Genomic DNA, 17929 nt, shown 5'->3' with positions numbered 1-17929 from the left:
AATTAATGAATAAAGGATTGTTTTATCCCGTTCTTCTCCGTGTTATCATCACATTATAAAAAAGGTTAAAAATAGCAGGAATTAGTGCTGGTCTCCAACGGTCTTGACGGAAAATCCCGAGTCCGGGCAGCCCGAGTCCAAGACAAGACCGAGTCAAAATGCTTCAGAGTCCGAGACAAGACCAAGACCTTTAAAATTTGGTCTCGAGACCAAGACCGGTCTTGACCACCACAACACTACTTTCTATTATATGTAATGAGATGTACTTTTATCAGTATGTAAAAAAAAAAATACATAATCTTTAAAATGAGACACAGGATTTATTTTGTGATTATAACAAACAGCATCCCATAAAAATTTACAAGAGAACGGCCCCACTTTGACCAAAATGTACTGTTTACCTCATTACATTAAACAACAATATTACATTACATTAGTAAATAAAAGACTAAAGTCTAGTAGTTGTATTTACACAATAATACTGTAATATTTATTCATTATGCAATAAAATGGCGTCAAATGTTTTTTGTTAACATAATTTTTATATTATGTATCATATACTGATGTTGTATAATAGTATTTACTATATTTAACTGTAAAAAAATTTTCTGTTACAGTTACACATCACTGATTTTAATTCACTTTTTTTAATACTCAATGAATTTGTCACTATTAAATAAAACTACTAGACATTTGTCTGTCATTTACTGCCATAGTTACAGTTTTCAATATTGTAAAATGTGACAGAAGAAGCTCCACAATGACATACGTTTAAAAAATACAGTACATTTTGTTTCTAGAAAACATCAGGCTGATAGATAAAGTAAAATGACACATTTATACCCTTGTGTTACTTCATAACTTCAAACAACAATTTTGTGATTTAGATAATACTGTATTATTTCATATTCATACTAATATTGTATAATATTTACTAAATTTAACTGCAAAAGTGTTTTGTTACCATTACTGCTTTTAATTCTGTTTTTCTAAATACTAAGGGCTCTATTTTCCCATCTGGACTTAAGCACTTGCGCTTCTCTCCTACCCGTATTCTCCGGTCCAGGGTGCTGATACGCTCACCGCGCGTAAGGAGCCAAAAAGCGCGTATGTGTGAATGAAGGTGGGCTTTAGGAAAGGAGGCGGTGATGTCATTTTTTTGGGCTGTCTAGAAATCACGGAAACTGGAGTTTTCACAACACTCATTGAAGTCCATGAAAATGATAGTTAACTTTTAATTTGAAACGCCTTCATTGATAAACAATGTAACAGGTTGATTTGATCAGATTATTGCAGTGTGACTGAGAATCGGCCGCATTCTATCCGAGTCACAGTTAAAATCTCTGTCCTTGATCATCATCATCGCTGTAAAGTGTGACCGAGTTAGATGAGCTGGAGATATGAGGAAATAACGCGGCCACAGAGCGTCCTGCTTTAATACAGAGGGATGTTTGCCGTGAAACAGAACTATTAGCTTCCATAATACGAAGTTTTAAATATAAATTGTTGAAAGCGACTTGAGCTGAGCCTCATTAAAATATGTGTGGGAACAGTTTGTGGTCCATCCTCATCTGCATATGACAGCTTGTTTCACTCTGTAGTTGATCAAATTGTGACTTTACGTTGGACATAGTATGAAAATAGTTGAATCACTGTGACCGACGTGGACAGAAATCTGCGTCTGTCAGAGTTGAATTAATACACGAGTCCGTGTTGCTTCAAATGTAACTAAGTCCATATTTCTAGTGCAATATAATGTTTCACCTTATTGGGACGCAGCACTTATTCCAGAGTTAGAAGCGCGTAGGACGGAAAGGACTTATACACACCGGAGAATGTGCGTAAAGCCAGATTTGAATGGGAACACCCACATTTCAGGGAGGCTCCACCTACAGTGCGTAACTGGGATGAAGGTGCGCAGTGACTGACTTAAGTACAGGGGGAGAATAGCCCACCGCTATGCAGCTTTTTGGACTTTCGCGCATGGGAGAATAGAGCCCTAAATGAATTTGTTACTATTAAATAAAAACGATTAGACGTTTGTCATTGTTACAGTTTTAAATATTGTAAAATGTGACTGAAGAAGCTCGGTATGTGTAGAAAGTAGCACAATTACATATATTTTAACGGTTCCATTTTGTTAATAGAAAACATCATGGATACAGTTTGTGTAAAATATGCCACATTCCTACCTGTGTGTGTGTGTTCAGATCTATCCAGATGAAGGTCACTTCATCCACAGTGAAGCCACACGGCAGCATCTCAGTCAATCCCTGGTGAACTTCTTTGAGGAGTGCTTCAGGCTACCAGAGAGAGTGTTTGATGAGGCTATGGAAGAGGAGATAGAAGACGAGGGTTAGCTTGTCTCTCAGTGCGTTAGCCTCCAGTTCACCTACCTACCAACCTCCATCTATTTCAGCTCCACAGACTTCTCACATCCTCACGCTGAACCTGAGACTGCTCTGCCAGCAGAGGATAGACGTTTCCCTCTTACGTATCACCTTTTCCTCCTCGTCTTCTGCCTTGCGTTGGATACAAAAGGCCCTGTTGAGGACCTGACAGGCACTTCCTTTTGTAACAGGAAGTAGCCTCCTAGTAAGCTTTGGAGACGCAGCGTCAACGCCCTCACAGACTTTGGAGCAGTGAGGAGGGGGAACACGTTATAGCACATCACTGGGCTCTGTAAAGTATTAAATATCCACGCCCTGGTGACAAACATGGACTGGCAGTAATGTATAAGGTTTGTGTAATAATAGTGCAAATACTGGAAATGTGACTATTTTTAAAGTTGTGAAGAACTTTTCATGTTGCACTGTAGGTTGTGTTCATCGTTCTGACGATTTAATAGCACACAGACACCCCCTGATGGTCAGCTCGTCATGTCTTTTTCAGCAGTATGTGTAGTAACAGAATTGGGTTGAACTTTTTAATAATTTTTTATGTTACAACAAAGCATTACATTGTTTGTCACTGTGCCTTACTTTGTCAGGAACATTCATCTGCAGGCATTAGTGCATAAAACATTGTATGTACATTAAAGTTCAATTACAGTAGTCACTGAGGCAATCGATCAATATGGTTTTGCACTGAAAAATCAAGATATTTATAAAGTCTCACACTGGAAAGTTTCTGTTCTGTATGTTTTAGACGCTGAATTTAAAACTTTTTCGAAAAGATATGCATAGCAGCCAGTTTCTGTTCATGTAGATATAGCAACAACTACCAGATCCATCACATCAAAACTTAAAGCATAGTAAATGAGACAAAGGTCTAGCAGTTTTTTAATTATTAAATTATTAATTAGTATTATTAACTTTGTGCATTAATTGTGTAAATAAAAAAACAAGATTAAAAACTAATTCTAGAGGAAAAAATGTCTGTGGTTGCGAGATATTTGTGATATAAAAATGATCTTTTGATAATATAAATATTAAAAAGGAAAAAAAGCATCTGAAGTGTCACCTAAATGATGCTGAATTGTCAAAATCCTTATTATAATCGCAGAGGACAAATTCCATGTATGTAATAACATTACATGGCCAATTAAAGGCAAAAGCCCCGATTTAATAATTTAATATATACTGTGTAAATTGTTGGTGTTCATCTCGGTTTTTAATGCCGTTTTTCCACAATGTTCAAATGATTACATTATAATTTGTTACATTAACAAGACTTGCAATGTGGCCCACGTTTTTAACAGTGTTTATTTACACGTGGAAGCTGGTTGCTATGCATAGTTAGTCCTAAATTCAAAGTTAAATACCACAGGCTTTGTCTAACTTGGTAAGATATTTATTTTATTTTATTTAAAAAAAAAAGGGTTAAAGTGACAACAGGAGGTGTGTCAAACATCTAGCATGGCTAAATTACAATAATCAACAGCACATTAGGGCTTAATTTTGTATTTAAAAAAAAAGTAAACTAAATTATTTTCATTGTGAAGGATGAATATGATTAAAACATTTTTGAATTATTCTCCCCAGTAAATTTCCTTAGACAGATTTGCTTTCAGCTATTCCTGTTTAAGTCAATCATACACAGTATCAACTTTTCCATAAGTGTCTGAGCAAAACATAATTATTACTTTAAAATCTTAATTATATTTCAGAGTAAATGCAGTTAATTTAAGGTACAAAGATTATTTGTATGGAGCAGACATAGATCAATGTTACGGGAGCAGATTAGGGCCAATTTTGATGGAGAAAATAATTTTGGGCAAATCAAGAATAAACTTCAATCTCAACATTATTTTTTCCATCATACTGGCACTAATCCTCTTCATTACAATGTTACATAAATACTTCATTAAAAGGAAATTGTAACTTCATCCAAATAAGTGTAAACAAAGTGTTTGTATATATAAAGGGAAATCGTGATGGCTTGTTTACTGAATTTATCATTTCTTTTTTCTATTTGTTTGTATTGTTTTGAATGAGCGTTTGTGTTTTGCTTTGGTGCATGTTGTGAGCTCATGTGCAGCACTATCCCCGACGGCTCCGCTGGACATGCTACTTTTTGACATCTTGAATGTTCCATACTGGATTACATGGATTATATTTCCAGTAGTGTTGTGATTGAGATCCCAGTCTCGTCAGCTTGATGTGTAAAATGTTATTCAAATATCATTTTAGTCAATGAAAAAGAAGAAGAAGAAGAAACAAAAAAAAAACAGTATTACAGCGTGTGGTTATCTGTGCATAAAGCATTTTGGAAGTTAAGTTTGACTCATTATTCCTGATTTCTGAATGATTTGAACATGAGGTGAATTAAGAATAAAAAGCGTACAACCTGAATCAACAGTGGAGTACTTCAGCCATCAGAAATAATACACTTGTTCAAAGATATTTTTGCGCCCTGTGTAAACAGGGTTGTAGTTGTAAATCAGTGCATCCTGCTCCAGGTCCACGGATTCAAATCTGTGAAAGTTCTTCCTGGCTGCGAAAAGAGAGAACACACACATTTCAGTGTCACATAATTGACTTTGTAATTGTAGATGGCATGAAAATCATTTACAATTTAATTAAATACAAAACTGGGGAACCATGTTACAGTTCTATACAGTGGATATAAAAAGTCTTCACACCCCTGTTCAAATGCCAGGTTTAAGATAAATAATTTCACAACTTTTTCCACCTTTAATGTGACCTATAACCTGTACAATGCAATTGAAAGACAAACTCAAACCTTTAAATGGGAAAAATAAAAAATATAAACCAAAGATAACCTGGTTGCATAAACATACACACACTTAAAGGTGCAGTCTGCAACTCTTATAAAAGTGACTTTTTGTCATATTTGCTAAAGCTGTCACTATGTAAGGGCAGCTTTACCTGAAACTAGTAGTATGTGTGAAAAAAAATAGGCTCATTGAGTCCCCCCTGCTGCTCCTGCAGCCATTGCCAGAATGCACCGCGACCGAGCAAAAAACCAATCAGAGCCAGGATTGTGTTTGGACTATCTGACAGCTGTTGCTCAAAGTCCCCGCCCCTTTCCCGGGGCTAGACCGCTGTCTTCTTTGGAGGAGTAGAAGATGGAATTAGTGATTACTGCTGCTTGATTTACATTATATTTGATTTGTAATTGTTACACTATAACTCTGTAGTGCATGTGTTGTTCGTGTGCGCGCAACAGCCTTCGTGTGGGCTGCTGTAAGTGACACTGTGTTGCCGCTGCTGCTGCTGAGGTGTGTGCACATTGAGAGAGAAGCGCTGCAGTAAAATGCTTTTAACAGAGCATGTTATATTACTGTTGGACTAACTTTAGCTTGTTAGCTCCTCTGAGGGAGGGACTTTGGAGGCAGGGCAAGAGAGCAGCAGGGAGGAAGGGGAGAGAGGGATCTGAGAGTTGTGGACTGCACCTTTAAACTAATACTTTGTTGCAACACCTTTGGCTTTTATTACAGCACTCAGTCTTTTTGGTAAGAGTCTATCAGTGTGGCACATCTTGCTGAGGCAATATTTGCCCACTCTTCTTTACAAAACCGCTCCAAATCTTACAGATAGTGAGGGCATCTCCTGTGCACAGCCCTCTTCAGACCACCCCACAGACGTTCAATCAGATTTAAGTCTGACTCCAATTTAACATGACTTTGAATGTCATTGGTTAAATCCGAACACAGCCTCGTCCCCAGTTATAAGAGGGTGTGCACATTTTTTTCAACCTCATTCTCTCAGTTTGTTTTTCAATTGCATTGGACAGGTATAGGTCACATTAAAGGTGGAAAAAGTTGTGAAATTATTTATCTTGGTGTGATTTTTTTTTACATCACAAAAACCTGGCATTTGAACAGGGGTGTGTAGACTTTTTATATCCACTGTACATTGTTAATTATTAAAATATGTTTCAGATCAAGTTTACCTGTCAATTTTCTTGAGAATATTTTTACTATTAAAAAATTATTTTAATCGAGGGGTATACTGACCAAAAAGGCTCAGAAGCCCAAATGAAAAATATAAATACCAATATTTTAATTGATTAGGAAGCCTAACAAGGAAACCAAGAGATGAGAAACAAATTGGATGATAGCTAATGTTTTTTTAAAGTGTATTTTAAAGCTGATTTAAGACATGGGTCAAACTGACCCTTTACCATAAGAAATGCTAACACAAGAGGAAAGTTACGTTTTATGTGGTTATTTATTAAAGGCTCAGTAATAGTGATTAATTGTAATTGAACAGGAGAACGTAATTTTAATTGACTTTCAGAGAAAAATTATAATTTTGATTATAATTGTAACTGCAATTGAGTTGTAATTGTAATTTTAAAATGTAATTGACTGCAACCGAGATTGCGGAAAGTTTTGTTCTCACCTTCATCCACGAAGAACTGAGCTATGTAGAAAGACATTTTAACCGCAGAGGAAGAGTGAGGATAGTATGATCGTGTCCATTCAAACGGATTCTTCTCTGGATGCCACTGCGTCCCATAGATTGGATAGTCGTACGCTGGATGAAAGCACAGGAAACAGAATTACACACTGCTTTTCTCCATAATAAAATCAAACACAAACCAGAGTCAGCTTTACCTTCCACAGTTGAAAGAAACTCAGTTGTACCGTCCATGTTTGTGGAGAGGACTTTGTAGAACTTCTGAAGTTTCTCGTCTTCGTTGTAAGTCTGACATTAAAGACGCGATCACATGATATCATTCAGTCTGAGCTTCAGTTAACAAAGCTACATCTAGACCACCCAACACTTTCTCTTTAAGTAAATGCACAGACTCAAGTAAAAATAACAATACATTTTTACCTTAAATTATATTTAATAATAATTTAAAAATACAACAGCAGAGTTTGACACAATGTAGTGAAAAGTTCACTCTGTAGATTATTATTTAATATATGCATAAGTGGTGTCAAGTTAAACCTTTTATTTTATGTTGTAATGTCAGCGTTAAATATTTACATGTATCTTTAATTGATATATTCTTTGAAGCATTAGTATCAATTTAGACAATTGCAATGCTTTGATTTTATTGAGGTTAGTACACACACATTCCATGCTAAATTAAAGTAAAACAAATGTTCAACAATAAAAAATACAATTTGACTTTTAATTTAGAAACTAAAACTGTTAGAATTTGGCTGCAATAATGTGCAATGCTTCTTGCTATGTTTAACGCTAAAATCTGTCCAACCACAAAATCATTTAACAAATACAACTTCCGTTAAACATTGAGCAAAATACTTCAAACAATTAAACCAGATTAAATCAATGCGCGATGGAATTTGGTCGGTTTACATGACCAATCATTTCAGGCCTAATTATAATAGTCTTTAGCAGAAGCCAAATCTTGCCCTTTGGAGCATGCGATTGGGCCAGCAGGAGGAAGTTAAAATGACTGAGAAAACATCAATCATTGTGTAAATTACCAACTATTCAGTTGTAGACATCTTAGCCATTCTAAATACACAAATTCAATGAAATAGCCTGATATTTGCAGGGCTAACCGTTTTCCCCCATGCTTATATCACATCATGGCAGCCATTTTTAAATGAACTCTCAATATTTCCCTTAAATTATTTCACAAGAAGTCCCCAAATGATATAAAAAATGGTCACAAACTCAAAGAAATGAAAGCGCTCATGTTATGCTAAATCAACTTTTCTGTGCTTTAAACATCATAAAGTTCTATTTGGGCTTCAAACACATGCCCATAGTGTTTTTTTCATTGATTCTCATGAATATGCATAAGTACAACGCAAACCAGCCTGTTTGTGGAAAGTGACTTTTCAGAGGCTAAAACTCTGGAAACCGGCGAGTTTGGGAAAATAAACCTCAAATACTATGTTTTTGGGGTTCTTAGAACAAATGGAAATGGGTGAAAAATAGCATGACATGGAACCTTTAAAGTAAAGATCCTGCAGGGACTAAAAATAATTTATCTGTGGGATTGCATATGCTAGAATTTACAGTCCACATAAGTCAAACTGGTCCATATTTGGACTATAATGCAGATGAGATGCAATATCTTACCGCCATAGTCACGCTCCACTTATGAGAGTTTTCCGTTAAAGGCTTTAAAGCGAGATCCTGCAACACTTGAGGTGGGAAGTTCTGAAACAACTTGCTGTCGTTGATTTCTGTAGATATTATTAGGAACAAAAAAAATTATACATACAGTTAGATCAGAGTCAGTATCAGAATCTCTACTATAGAAAATGTTTAGTACTATTAGTGAAGTTCAGAGGCAGGGCCAGGCCTGAGGTGTTGGTACGGGACAGAACAGGCTTCCCACTCGTCAAATACATCAGCTGCTCTAACCCAAGGCAGGTCCCCCACACGGGAAAGTGATCCCCTTTCTTCTTCGCCTGAAACATGTCACACGTTCAGCATTGAAATAAGCAACGTTTCACACTAGTGCACGTACATTTCATATCTACCTCAATAGCGAGCTCGTAAAATATCCTGGCAGCTTTTTCATAACCAGATGAGAAGATGTTGGCTGAGCCGCCGGGGTAAAGGATGCTGTCAGCAAATAAACACATTAACTAAGTCACAAATACATCCCTTTGTAGCTGCAGCTGGACCAACATAAACAACTCTTAGTTTGTAGATAAGAACATAATTCCTGTATTTTCATATGTAGTTCTGTGCCTAGAGATGGACATTTCTACACGAAAGTTACATTCTGAAACAATATCATGCATTTTGCATGTAGTGCATTAAACAATTATTTTAGTAATCGATTAATCTACACATTTTTTTAATTAATTATTCCACAACGCACAAAGAGAATCAAACAAAATAAACTCTCATAACCTTTTAAACAGCATTGCCTAAATAAACAACTACAGTGTTTGTGTAGCACTTCGAGATGACTATTGTTGTAATTTGCACTATATTAATGAAGTTAAATTGAATTGTTTCACTAAACAGTGTATTTAGATCAAAATTGAGGTAAAACAAAACTTTTTATATTTTAGTATTTAAATTAAAAAGAAAAAAATTTAATTTTACAACAAATATATATTATGCAAGTAATATTATTGATGATTCATATTTATGCAATTTGTTTCTGTTTACATCGGACATACACACTGCACTGTCTCATTTTTAAACTGAGTGCTTTTTGAACAATGCAGTCATAATAATCTTTATTCATATTACATATTATGTTAGTACTGTGATGGAAATAATAAACACTAGTTGTATAAACTCGTTTAGCTTCTTGTGTCAAATATTTTTAGGCAAATATATGAGATTAATTAATTACAAAGTCTCTGATTAATTAGATTAATATTTGCAAATGAGTTCCACCACTAAAAGCTCTGTTTGACTGTACAAAAGATGGTAACTTAAAAAATTATTTATTTATTTTACGTTTACGGATTTGATTTAAGTAAAAGCAACTTTCTGATTATTTTTAAGTATTTTAATTTTAGTTTACTACTTTTTCATTGTGATCACAATCATGTTTAAAATATAACTATGTTACAAATGTATGTTTTACTCATCATTGTTTTCATTTGTTTCAACAGGGTCACTTTCACAGGTGTGAAGCTTTAAGCAGGTGTGTTAAAATAGAAGTCCAAAAACATGTGCTTAAAAATAGAAAAATAATTGTGACTAATCTAACAACAATCGATACATTAGTCAGGCTACAGCAGAGCCCACACAACCATTTCTGTTTTTCCTCTCATTATTACCCAGGATAAGGGTTTTAATTGGCTCCATGCTAATGTTCCAGTGGCTGCACAACAAATCTAACTGTATAATAAGAGACACAACCATACTAATAAATAAATAATTGTAATTAAAAGCAAACATCCAGAAATTAAAACAATTCTGATTTGGTAAATGTAAGAAAACACTTCTGAATTCCTGTGAACAGTAAACTTCAAGAAAACTTAATTTTTCACTTTTTTTTTTTTTTTTTTTTCCATCATTTGCTGCTGGAGCGCAAGGAACAACTATAATTCCCATGGCCATGAATGCATCATGTTCACATGCAGCTTTCTCTGCCAATGTGTGTCTTGTTTACATGTGTTCTGAGTGTTGATTGGCTGGAAAGCTGGGGAATGGGCGGGCATAAGCGGGGAAAGAGTCACAGTGTGTTAACACATTCCATTCCCACAGGTAAGTGTGAGTGAATGACGGTGTGAGACGCTTCTGTGTGTGTTTGATTGTTCATCTTTAGCATCGACTATTGTCTACAGCTTACTATGACCCTCATTGAAGCCTGTAAAACTGTGATAACAGCTCCAATCACATCCTTACAATACCTGATGGGTAGAGCTGCAGTGCTTGCCCTCCCACCTCCTCCCCCTAGCAGCATGAGGCACCACGCTACTAATCTACAGGCAGCAAGATGTATGAAAAAGTTTGATTCAAGGGTTTTATGAATCGATATCGGGCTATACAAAGATCGATTTGATCGATTTTTTAAACCCAGCCTTAATAGTCCACAACAAAACTAATCGTTAGTTGCATTTCTAGATTAAAGATAAACAAAATAACTTCGTTTTTCCAACACTATTTAAATTATTTTCTTTTTTTAAGTTTACTGACACACTCACCCATTGATGGAGTTGAACAGTGTCTTATATTCCTCTGGTGTCTTGTTAATCCTGTAAAAATGTAAAATGCTTGTTAAGAGTTGTGTTCAATGATCAACACTTAAACATATTTATCAAACGGGTTCTCCCAGTTATGTGTGTCAAAAAATTACGGTAGTGGTTTGACTGGTGTATGAGCCATGATGTGTTTAAAGGAATTCTGATGACACACGGCCCCATTGCCTGTAAACATCCCATTGTTCTCTATTGGAGTGAAGCATTCAGCCTGATTTTTAGATCATTTAACAACTTTTTCATTCATAATACCAACTTGTGCTGCTTTTGGTTGCTCTGAAAAAAAATCCTGAAAAGTTAAAAATGTCAATGTAAACCTCTTTTGTTTAACAAAAGTGAATAAAAAATAGCTGTAACCTGGAAAAAATCTGTGACTGGACCGCGTGACGTCATCAATCACGTGATTTCGAGATGGTAGATCACAGGCTATAAAACGGTAAAGTAGTCCCATTTTTTAAAAGTTAATAAAATTAAATATGGTGCAAAATATTGCATTTTTTAGGCATAGATCTTCTAATAAGGACATTTCAAAGCTTTTAGGCCACATTCATAAAAACAGTGGTGCATCCTTTAAAGCAGGGGTAAGCACACAGTGCCCACGGGCACCAGTTGGCCCTTGTGGACCATGTGATGGGCCCTCAGGAGCTCTGGTCGCCAATGAGCTCGATCTAAAATCTGGTTTACTTTCCAGGATCCAAACACAAAGATAAATACATATGAGAGATGTAGTTAATACTTAGTAAATATAAGTACTGCTGATCACATTTTTGTATTAAATTAACCATGTTTAATTTTTTATTGACACAAAAACATTGTGACGAATGTTTTTAAGTGAGCAGTAATACACACAAAAAGACAGCAAAGGAGCGCAATTTGTAAAGTGTGATTGTCTGATCTGAGGGCCACATTGTCAACATTTAAAACAATGACCAATCTGGGGATTAATACAGGAAAGATGAAACAGCTTGTGTTTCAGTAGTTTTATATGCTTTTCTCTCATTTTCGTATACTTTTGTTTTCATTCTGTGCATTTTTCTTGTTTTATGCATTTGAGTTGTTTTTCTTGTCGCTTTGTTTTCTTTTTTTTTCTTTCTTTTGATATATTTTTATTGTTGTTTTGTGTGTTATGAGTGATTTATTGTGCATTGTAATCAATTTGGTACTTTTTCTGTTTTTTGTAGATATTTTTAATTATTATTTATGTGTAGTCATCTAGTATGTTTTTTTGGACTAATTGTGAGTTTTTGTTGTCCTTTTTGTGTATTTTTCTGTAATTTGTATACATTTTTAAGAGTCATTTTGTGACTCCCAACACTAAAAGTTTTTGGTAATTACATTGTTTGTTTAGGGAAAAGCAATACTTGTGTGAAACAGTATTATTAGGACAACTTCATTACACTTATCTCATAATTAAAATGTCCTTTGCTGAAAATGTTCAACTTCCTTTTCAAATCTTAACATCTTCCTTTTAGTATCGATAGATTTTCTGATGAAAATAATATTAATAAATCACATTTCTCCTTTGTCTGAATTAACTCACAGATTTTGCAGTTCTGCCTTCCAACACATGTTTAGTGGCAGATAAACTTCCCATATGGGGTAAGGTCACAGTCCAAAGGTGTGTGTGTGTGTGTGTGTGTGTGTCTATGTGCAATCATTTGCACACAAATGAAAAAAAGTTGCACAACTTTGCAAATGTACATCTGTGAATCAAAGTTGCATTTGTGATTTTCCTCCATTGAATAATAAAAATATTACGAGGGTAAATACTGTCAAATACTGCTCTTAAAAAAAATACAGAGATAAACCCAGTTTGCCATCTACAAATTTCATCTTTTCAAAATGTACAACTTTTAAAACACTTTTCGGGTGCATGTGTAGTATTTGCCTGTGACTTCCTAGTTTTGACACTAATATTACCCTTTGTTGGATTTGTATCCACTGGTAGAAAACGTGTGAACACACTAAGCATGCACATATTATTCCCATGTGCACATGTTAATCTTTCTACAACAATTTTACTGTATTTTCTTAATTCTTACATACAGTCCAGTCTTTTTCAATCTTTACAGTTAAATAACAAGGCAATTTTAAAAATGCAGTGAGTAAACGTTAATGTAACAAATAATATTATAATTATAATTATTCCAGCCATCCATTTTCAGACCCACTTGTTCCTGTTTTTTAGGGTCATAGCATAATTATAATAATTCATTCTATTTAAAAGCACCTTTCATGCCACCCAGGGACACTTAGATAAAAACAGTGCAATACATTATAAAACAGCATAATACAAAAAGAAAAATCAAAGTTTAAAAAGTTAATTTTTATATATATATTTTAAGTCACAAGAAAAATAAGTATGTGCAGTACAGATTAGGGCCGCAATTATTCCTCATTTACAAAATATTAATATTTTCTGCCTTGAAGCTTTGTTTATTTAAAAAAAAAATATTGAATACATTGGTATTTTTTATTTTCTTTTGAAAAAAAGCATTGTACATTTTACACAAATGCCTTTGTAGAAAAATAAAATAAAATACAACATAAGTTCCAATGGAATTGTGCAAGATTTGGTCTGTATACAAGGACACAGTGGCAAGACTCATAACAAAATCAAATGCTTTCACTTTGAGTACATTTAATTGAGCTACTTTTTACTTGTACTTGATCATTTTATGTATGACTTACTTGTACTTGAGTACAGTTTCAATAAAGTAACAGCACTTCTACTTGAGTAGGATATACCAGTGTTATTTACACCTCAGATAATTAGTGATAAGAGGCTGTGAACAGGTGCTGAGGGCTCGGTAATCAAACTACTCACATGACCGGGACGACGCGGGCACCGGCGGACTCCAGAAACTTCACATAAGAGGCAGCAATGTAGGAGGTCCAGTTGCCCTGCGGGCTGCTAATATCCTGGGCCAGAACCCCTTCAAAAAATAATTAAAAAGAAAACCTCAACAGTGCTGTTAATAAGAATTACCGATTCATAGATTAATCAGTATTTGTCCGAAAAATGAAGTCAAAAACTTTGAAAAAGGAAAGCTTACACTCACCAATGATGGGTCTGTCGTTACTTTCCGCTAAAGTGTAAAAACATAAGAATAAAAACGATAGGCAAAGCGATAACCAGTGCATCTTGGTTTCACGACAAACTCTCTCTGTGTTAACATTAGCTTAGATTCTGACTGGCTCGTGGGCTAACCCAAACCAAGCTAGAAGCTATGTGGAACAGTACTACTTCCGCCTCCAGAATAAAATCAAGCCAGTCCTTCCTTGTTTTTCAAAATTAGGGTAATTTATATTTGAAATGTAGTTCGTGAAATCATGACAGACATTGTATCCTCTAATTTTTATTTTATTATTAAGATAACCTATACAATAAAAAAGGAAAGTTGTAATTATGAAAAAGAAAGTCATGATTATGGTTTTCATCCTCATAAACTGGGCAGTAGTAATTTAGCACGCCGTCCAGCATTTCTCACATGATTGAAGAATTATGAAAGTCATAATTATGAGAAAGAAAGTCATAATTATGAGTTAGTAAAGTCATAATTATGAGGAAGAAAGTCATAATTATGAGTTAGAAAGTCCTAATTGAGTTAGAAAGTCATAACTATGAGTTAGTAAAGTCATAATTATGAGAAAGTCATAAATATGAGAAACAGTCATAATTATGAGTTAGTAAAGTCATAATTATGAGGAAGAAAGTAATAGAGTTAGTCATAATTATGAGATAGAAAGTCACAATTGAGTTAGTAAAGTCATAATTATGAGAAAGAACGTCATAATTATGAGTTAGTAAAGCCATAATTATGAGATAGAAAGTCATAAATGAGATAGTAAGTCATAAATATGACAAAACAAAGTCATAATTATGAGTTAGTAAAGTCACAATAATGACAAAAAGTCATAATTATGAGTTAGTAAAGTCAGAATTATGAAATAAAAATTTTTTTTGGTATAAAATCGATATATATATATCCTAAGTGTATATTATTAAATTATCAATACGTAAATGATAAAACTTTGTGATTTAGTGTTAATTTATATTTCGTTTGGTATATTTGGGGCTGAAAATGTGTAAGTAAATATGTTGTATAATGCATTATAGTGTTTCTCAAATGGGGGTACGCAATGCCACTACAGGGGGTACTTGAGAGACAAATAAAAGCATTAAAAATATGGGGTTGCGGTGCCTGGCTGGGGGAGCATGGGTTCGCCTACCTATCGGTCCGTGGCTGGCAGGGTGGCCCTGCTTGGGTGGTTGGTGGCGTCCTCTCTCGTCGGGGGGGCCGGGGCCGCCCACCTGTGGAGCGTGCTATGTCGCGGTGTCGTGCGGGCCTGTGCTGGCCCTGGTGTGGGAACTGGCCTCTCTCCTGCGCGGTCGCCGCCTGCTTTGGCGGGGCGGGCCGGCTGGCGGCGGGGGTCACCTCCTGGACTGCTGGGGGATGTGGCTGGTGCCTGGCTCCGCCTGGGGGGGGTCCCGCCGTGCTCCGTATGGCCGCCGCGGTTCGGGGGGGGTGCCGCGGGGGGTCTCCGGTTGTGCTGCTCGGCGCGTCTCTGGGGCCCGCGGTGCCGTGTGCCCGTCTGCGCCGTGTGCCCTCTCCGGTGGCCCGCCGTGTGGACGGGCCGGGCTCCTACCAGACAAGCCTCCTACATGGACACTTCACATCACTCACTCCCAGCTGGTCTGGCTCACCCACTTGTTGCACCACACTCACATACCCAACCCTTGGGGGGCTGGATGGTGGGGCTGGGGGTAGAGGGGGCCGCTGCCTGTGCTACTAAGGAGTGGCGCGGGGGCGGCACTCCCACCTCTGGCTGCCCTACTAATCCCTCCAATTTTAATTACACCTCAACACACCACCCCCCGGAGGGTGGGACCACCACTTCCACCCTCCGGAGCTATTGCACCACATACACATATATACACATAGGCTGGATGGGGAGCACCGCTCCCCTCCATCCACCCTTTTTTAATAGCACTTCATACATTCACTAAACACACACATTCACTCAGGGGATAGGGAAGTGCCTCTCCATTGGGGAATGGAGATGCGTCTGGGGCGCATCGCGCGGGCGGCATCAAGGAAAGGCGATCTGGCGCGCTCTGGGGTGCTTGGTCGGTGTGCCTGGGGGCCGGCGAGTCTCTCTCCTCCCTGCTCCCTTTCTCCTCCCCTTTCCCCTCCCCCTCCACTTAGGTGTAACACTGCTCTCCCTTTTTATATCCTCCCTCTAATAAAAGTTTTCTTACCCTTCCTTAGGGAGGGCTGGTGATGGTCACAATTAAGCAATAAAATAAATCAATGTATTTTATTGCAATAACAAAATATGCATTGCTGTCACATAATGATTGCACTTCCTGTGGTGTTGACCTTTGACAGCATGTGCAGACAAGTAAAAAAAAAAAAAAAAAGGGATACTTGAACACAAAACGTTTGAGAAACACTGATGTATTATAGTACCGTATACTGAACGTTAATGCTGTTTATTTTGTTGAGGTTTTCAACCTGTTCAGCAGCTGTTCATTAAACTAAAACTCTCTGAAAAAGAAGAACTGAGTTGTCTTGTTTCCTCATCTGCCACTTCTTTATACAAGCCAAAGGGAACTGACAGCAACCATTTGTTAAACAATCATTGTAACTCTACAAGCTTAATCCTTAAGTCAATAAAATGACATTGAAATGTTTATGAATGTACTTTACGTTCGTGACATTAAAAGCTGCTTGCACAAATGGCTTGGGGCATGTTCCCAAGTGGAACGTCTGCGCGTTTGCTATCGCTGCCTTCAGGAAAAATAAAACAGCAGAACCTGAAACATAAAAGACAGACATTCTTCCCATCAATGACCGACAGATATTTACACGACCTCATACTATTTATTTGATGTTCTAACTCAAAATAATGCACTGCAATACCTTTAAAGGGATCATCTCTAAAATTCAGGTTTCTATAGAGTTTGTATGGTTTTTCCTTTCTTTGGATGAACTTTGGAAGCAAACAAAAAACTTCATGTTGACAAAACCCTGATTATCTAAAGTTCTGACAAAAGCAAAACTGTGGACAGACAGAGATGCACTTTGAAACCAATAGGTTGTTAGCATTTAGGGTCATTTTAGCTTCTTTTCAATAAAATAGTGCTCCAGTCGTCAAAGCGTCTGTTTATCTTTGTGTCAAAAGTTGGATTTTTAGTCTTTGCAACTCAAATTTCCTTTTCATACTCACAAATATTATGTAAAAATAAATAAATAAAACTTACATTAAAATCCTGGATTTATTTTATATTGAAAGTTAACAATAAACATTTTTAGGGCTGCTACTACCTGATTATGGGTGCAACTTTCAGTTTAGATAAAAGGAAAAAATAAATCAATAAATGTGATTCACTAATTAGGGTAAAATGTCAGCTAAACTTTCTTTATAAACTTTTGCATTACAGTACATGCAGTGTTAAGCTATGACCACATATGCAGACATGGTAAATATTATTATTATTATTATTATTAATATTAATAATAATACTTAAAAAACACTTTCTTAGTTGAACAAACCCACAGACATCAATATAAAAGAGCAACACTTTTTAACATTAGCACTGTGCATTTTACATATGATATGTAGATCTTCAATGGTGTGGCCTTCATTAGTTTATTCTAATGCTATTGTTGTATCGTCAAAGAAAAAAACTATCAACTAATAATCAAACATCACAGTCAGTTCAGTGGCTCGGTTAAACTAAGTTAAAGAGCTGCGCTGTCTGTACTTACATCTCGTAGACATGGGCCGGGCTTTATTTGCACTGTTGCTGGCTGTAAAAGTGTATTTTAAAAATAGCTTTTTAAGTAAATT

At 36.2% G+C, this 17929-nt stretch overlaps 2 protein-coding genes across 7 annotated transcripts in view; one reads left to right on the top strand and one right to left on the bottom strand.

Moving 5' to 3' along the window:
• The window catches only part of LOC114453917 (dipeptidyl aminopeptidase-like protein 6), a 312385-nt gene extending 307667 nt beyond the window's left edge, over positions 1-4718 (top strand). For all 6 annotated transcript variants that reach the window (XM_028433929.1, XM_028433928.1, XM_028433930.1 and 3 more), the window contains one exon: positions 2211-4718. In XM_028433929.1, coding sequence (XP_028289730.1) covers positions 2211-2360 — 150 coding nt within the window. In that variant the 3' untranslated portion in view covers positions 2361-4718. The remainder of the gene's footprint in view (positions 1-2210) is intronic.
• Positions 2913-14406, bottom strand: ggh (gamma-glutamyl hydrolase (conjugase, folylpolygammaglutamyl hydrolase)). Its single transcript, XM_028433931.1, has 9 exons — positions 14134-14406; positions 13899-14007; positions 11018-11068; positions 8882-8966; positions 8671-8809; positions 8475-8581; positions 7025-7115; positions 6810-6944; positions 2913-4935 (listed from the first exon to the last, which is right to left on the bottom strand). The coding sequence occupies exons 1-9, from the start codon at positions 14213-14215 to the stop codon at positions 4817-4819; spliced, it is 918 nt and encodes a 305-aa protein (XP_028289732.1). The 5' UTR covers positions 14216-14406; the 3' UTR covers positions 2913-4816.
• Positions 14407-17929: the final 3523 nt, after the last annotated feature.

This window comes from Gouania willdenowi, chromosome 20 (genome assembly GCF_900634775.1).
Source record: "Gouania willdenowi chromosome 20, fGouWil2.1, whole genome shotgun sequence".
Lineage (NCBI taxonomy): Eukaryota > Metazoa > Chordata > Actinopteri > Blenniiformes > Gobiesocidae > Gouania > Gouania willdenowi.
This window is presented reverse-complemented; position numbering and strand designations above follow the sequence as displayed.

Bases quoted from the DNA above. Each gene is read 5' to 3' on its own strand.
- ggh (XM_028433931.1), bottom strand. From the start codon at position 14,215: ATGCACTGGTTATCGCTTTGCCTATCGTTTTTATTCTTATGTTTTTAC. The intron at 8,582-8,670 runs GTACTAAACATT...TAATATCTACAG, and splicing joins GCCTCTGAACTTCACTAATA to AAATCAACGACAGCAAGTTG. The intron at 7,116-8,474 runs GTAAGATATTGC...CTTTAATGTCAG, and splicing joins AGTGGAGCGTGACTATGGCG to ACTTACAACGAAGACGAGAA.